Below are 3,855 nucleotides of genomic sequence, written 5' to 3' on the forward strand. Positions count from 1 at the left end.
TCACTTTTTGTTCTCACTCCATGTTATACCTTCTCCTCCTCCATCCATTTTCATATCCTCCTAGTGGAGCTTTTAATTACTATTTTACGTTTTTACCACTCTTTTGTTGATGAAGACTGATGATCATAGATTCCAATTTCTAAAGGCTTCTTGTTTATATTCCAACTTAATTTGTAATTGGAAGAAAAGAAGTCCTTTTAAAATTCTTCTTGGCAATCTTCCAAAAAAATTCCAACTTTAAATTGGTTATATGTGAAAAAGCATTTGCTCCAACTATTTTCACCCATATGGAAATTACCAAATATTCAGATTCGATCGAATAGGGAAATGCGTGATTCTACACAGACTGTATGGATTTGATGGATGGTATTTTTCAAGAGGGCACTTTGGATGGTATTAGGAAATGGTCCATTTGGTTATAATTAAGCACTAGGCTTAATTACTCCAATGGAAAGAAATTAATTTTAAACAAAATAGTCTATAATTTTATTTTATTGTTTACCTTTTTATGTAAACAAACAGCCAAATTAACTATGTAAACCTTGATTAATATTTTTTCTTAATCATATATGACATGGAAGAATTGTAATTTATAGTACTTGTTGTATCGTATTAGTATATATATAAATATTAGAACAAAAATAAGTATTGAGTTGAATTTAATTCAATTTAGCTATTCAAATCAATTTTCGAGAAGCAAAAAAGTATCCTTTCAAACTAGTGATATATGAGTAAATTTAAAGAAAGAGTTGAATAAATGGAGACATAATTGGCTACATTTTCAGATTTCAAATTGTTCAGTAGAACATGTTATGAACATCAACAACAATTGAAGCCTCTTTCCTAATAAAAACCAATCATTATCACTACTAATTAAATTTGAAAGGCTTGTAAACTTTTAGATCAGATACAACACCAGCAAAAGAACCAGCAGCTGCAGCAATTGAGATAATAAGGCAAGCCACACTCAGAATTTGAAGACCAAGCCATTTTCTGCTCCATCTTGGTATCTTCTTTTGGACAATGTACATTTCCACTGGATAATAAACAGTCAGAGGCCAAAATCCAAATGCTCCAAGAATTCCAACGATGTCGTTGAAGAATGGCAATAGCATAGAGATGATCGTGGAGATGATCACGAAGATCGTCCTCCAAACTAGCCTGAAAAGGTTGAGGTTGTACGATTTATAGCCCGGGATCGGGACACTAATATTCTTGGTGATGAATTTACTGTTGGGGTACCATTCTGCTGCTGTTTTTTCTATGAAGGCGAAAAGGGGTTGGCAGTAAACCTGGTATGCACCTACAAGGTGAACGACGATGGCTATGTTGGCTATATCGAGTAACCAATAAGGGTCGTAGAATCCAAAACCAGTTAGTAAGTTGTCGGGAGCAAGGTCTCCAAATGCTGCATAGCCAAAACAGCCACATAGCATGTAGAAAACTGTTGTTACTGATACACTAATTAGAGTTGCATTTTTCATTGTCTTGGCTTCTGAGGGTGGGGATTTGAGTGTATCCTGTAGTATATAGGAAATTAATAAGGCATCAAGTTAATCGCAATGGATAAATGAAAATGCTCCATATCATTACCTGAATCTCAATAAGGATGAGGGAGTAAGAATAGGCGAAAGCAATAGCTCCAAGTGCTTGGAAAGTTTTCCAAACCTTTTGCATTTCAGTCACAGTTCCAATGCTAACTCCAGTTAGACTTCCTCCAATTTTTCCAGTTTCTTTAAATCAAAAGGGTACAAAAAAGTTAGAACTGCAATATTGCTACGACCCTCCAAAAATGTTATTGGACAATATTTTTAAAGAGTCCGAGTAACATAAGTTAGTAGGTTACTATGAATATTTTTCGAACAAACCTGCCACTTGAGCAATGCCTAAGCCTAGACCGATAGCCGAGTAAGTAAAGGACATGACAGCAGCAACAATTGACAGCCACCAAATTTGATCAAAATCTGGTATTTGTGAGAAGATGATTTCTATTACTCCAAATATGATCATATATGGAGTGCTTGGTACTAGACAAGGTGCTTTATGACCATGTTTATGAAAACAATCTGACCTTTTAACAGCCCTGTTCCATTTTACACAAAAAGTATTAAGAAAAAGATTACCTCAATAATCACCTAAAAAAATCGGGACGACAGACTTCGCAAGTGAAAGCAAATTCAATAACTATATATACTTACATCAAGCTAATTGAAGAAGCAATTGTGTATCCAATAGCAACTCCAAACAGATTCACATACTGAATCCATCCACAAATCTTTACTTGGAGGCCACCTGGAAAAAAAAACATTTTTAACAAATACCCCAAAAATGAAAATTAAGAAAAAAGAACATACTCCTTCACTATACAACAAAATATGTTAATTTTTATCATTTCGTTAGCAAATCGTCTTGAATTTGTCATAGTACAAGACAATTTGCTAACCTTGTTGTTAAGGTTCAATTCACACCTCATAATCCCCTCCCTTGTTTCCCCTAACCCTACCCCCAATTTATTTTTTCTTAACAAACTACTCCTTCACTATACAAAATATCTTCATTTTATTGTATTGTTAACAAACTGTCTTGTATTTGTCATTGTCTTTAACTCCAATTTTAAAAGATAGAAATACGAAACGATTTGTTAACGAAAAGAATTATAGAAATATACCAAGATTGGCTTGTACAGCATCCATGTAAGTATAGTTTCTCTTGCCGGAAATAGGGTCGCCGGAGCGGTAACAATCGGAAAGAAGAGCAGAGGTATAATAAGTAACAAAAGAGAACAAAATCATAACAATAGGACCAGCAACCCAACCAAGTTGAGCTACTGCCCAAGCCAAAGATAAAACTCCTGAACCAATCACAGCTGTTATGATATGAGCACTTGCTGTCCAAACATTCCCTGTAAAATTTACAACAAAAATTATCCCAAATTCAACAACAGAATTCAGGTTGGTTGATGGAAAAATTAATTACCACTTCTTTTGAGACGTCCATCCTCGTCAAAACGCTTGGATTCAACGGAAACATCGAATACTTGGTGCTTTGATAGCATGTTATTAGAATCTTCCATCTTTAGCAGAAAAAATGAAAGATACAATGAGTGTTTTTTCTTCTGTTGTACTATTTTATTAAAGAAAATAATAATAATAATAATAATAATTGCGTAGTAGATTGCAGAGAGGCAGAAGCAGTAACTGAAGCTAGTTTTTTTCTGAGTTAAAATGGACCATACTAGATGACCCTTTTAACTCAGATTGAACTGAAAAGAGAGTAACATACAAGTGTAGAGGGAGTATAAATAATAGTTTCTGTTGCACATTTTATGAATCTTACATAACCACAACTGGTCAAAGTAGGCCTCATTAAAATCTCTCTTAGCTATTTCTGTATTCATATTATATCACAAGGAAATGTAATTTCAAGAAGATCTCAATAATCTCTCCCGTATTATAATTTTTATATAGTTTCTAAATATATAAATTATTTTTTAAGTTAAATGTAGGTCAAAAGAAAAAAAAAATTGATTCTAAAAATTCAAACTAGTATGACTCGATATGACTTCAGTATTCAAGAGATGACTCTTTTCTTTGTAATCATAAGTCAAGTTTGATTAAATTATTCTTTTATCTCTTCATCAAATATGAAATTAATGTAATTACACATGCCTTCATGGAATTGTAAGGATGAGATTTTTTTCCCACTCCAATATAATACTCTATAAATTACGTTGAAAAGGTAAATCGCACTAAACAATCTTCGAGCTATGAGCTTGATCAAGAAATCATGCAGAAAGTTTCGGATATGCAACAATCATTTTGGAGATTTCATGCTCAATTTAACTCTACCAATTTT

At 33.2% G+C, this 3,855-nt stretch overlaps 1 protein-coding gene across 1 annotated transcript; it reads right to left on the minus strand.

Moving 5' to 3' along the window:
• Positions 1–760: 760 nt before the first annotated feature.
• LOC129904358 (amino acid permease 3-like) lies at positions 761–3,383 on the minus strand. Its single transcript, XM_055979923.1, has 7 exons — positions 3,283–3,383; positions 2,977–3,073; positions 2,669–2,902; positions 2,199–2,292; positions 1,869–2,083; positions 1,594–1,733; positions 761–1,520 (listed from the first exon to the last, which is right to left on the minus strand). The coding sequence occupies exons 1-7, from the start codon at positions 3,364–3,366 to the stop codon at positions 870–872; spliced, it is 1,515 nt and encodes a 504-aa protein (XP_055835898.1). The 5' UTR covers positions 3,367–3,383; the 3' UTR covers positions 761–869.
• Positions 3,384–3,855: the final 472 nt, after the last annotated feature.

This window comes from Solanum dulcamara, chromosome 9, assembly GCF_947179165.1.
Source record: "Solanum dulcamara chromosome 9, daSolDulc1.2, whole genome shotgun sequence".
Taxonomy (NCBI): domain Eukaryota; kingdom Viridiplantae; phylum Streptophyta; class Magnoliopsida; order Solanales; family Solanaceae; genus Solanum; species Solanum dulcamara.

Coding starts and splice junctions, on each gene's coding strand:
- LOC129904358 (XM_055979923.1), bottom strand. CDS start 3,366: ATGAGGCCTACTTTGACCAGTTGTGGTTATGTAAGATTCATAAAATGT. Junction 2,903..2,976: donor TGGACGTCTCAAAAGAAGTG/GTAATTAATTTT, acceptor TAAATTTTACAG/GGAATGTTTGGACAGCAAGT. Junction 1,734..1,868: donor AGGCATTGCTCAAGTGGCAG/GTTTGTTCGAAA, acceptor TTTGATTTAAAG/AAACTGGAAAAATTGGAGGA.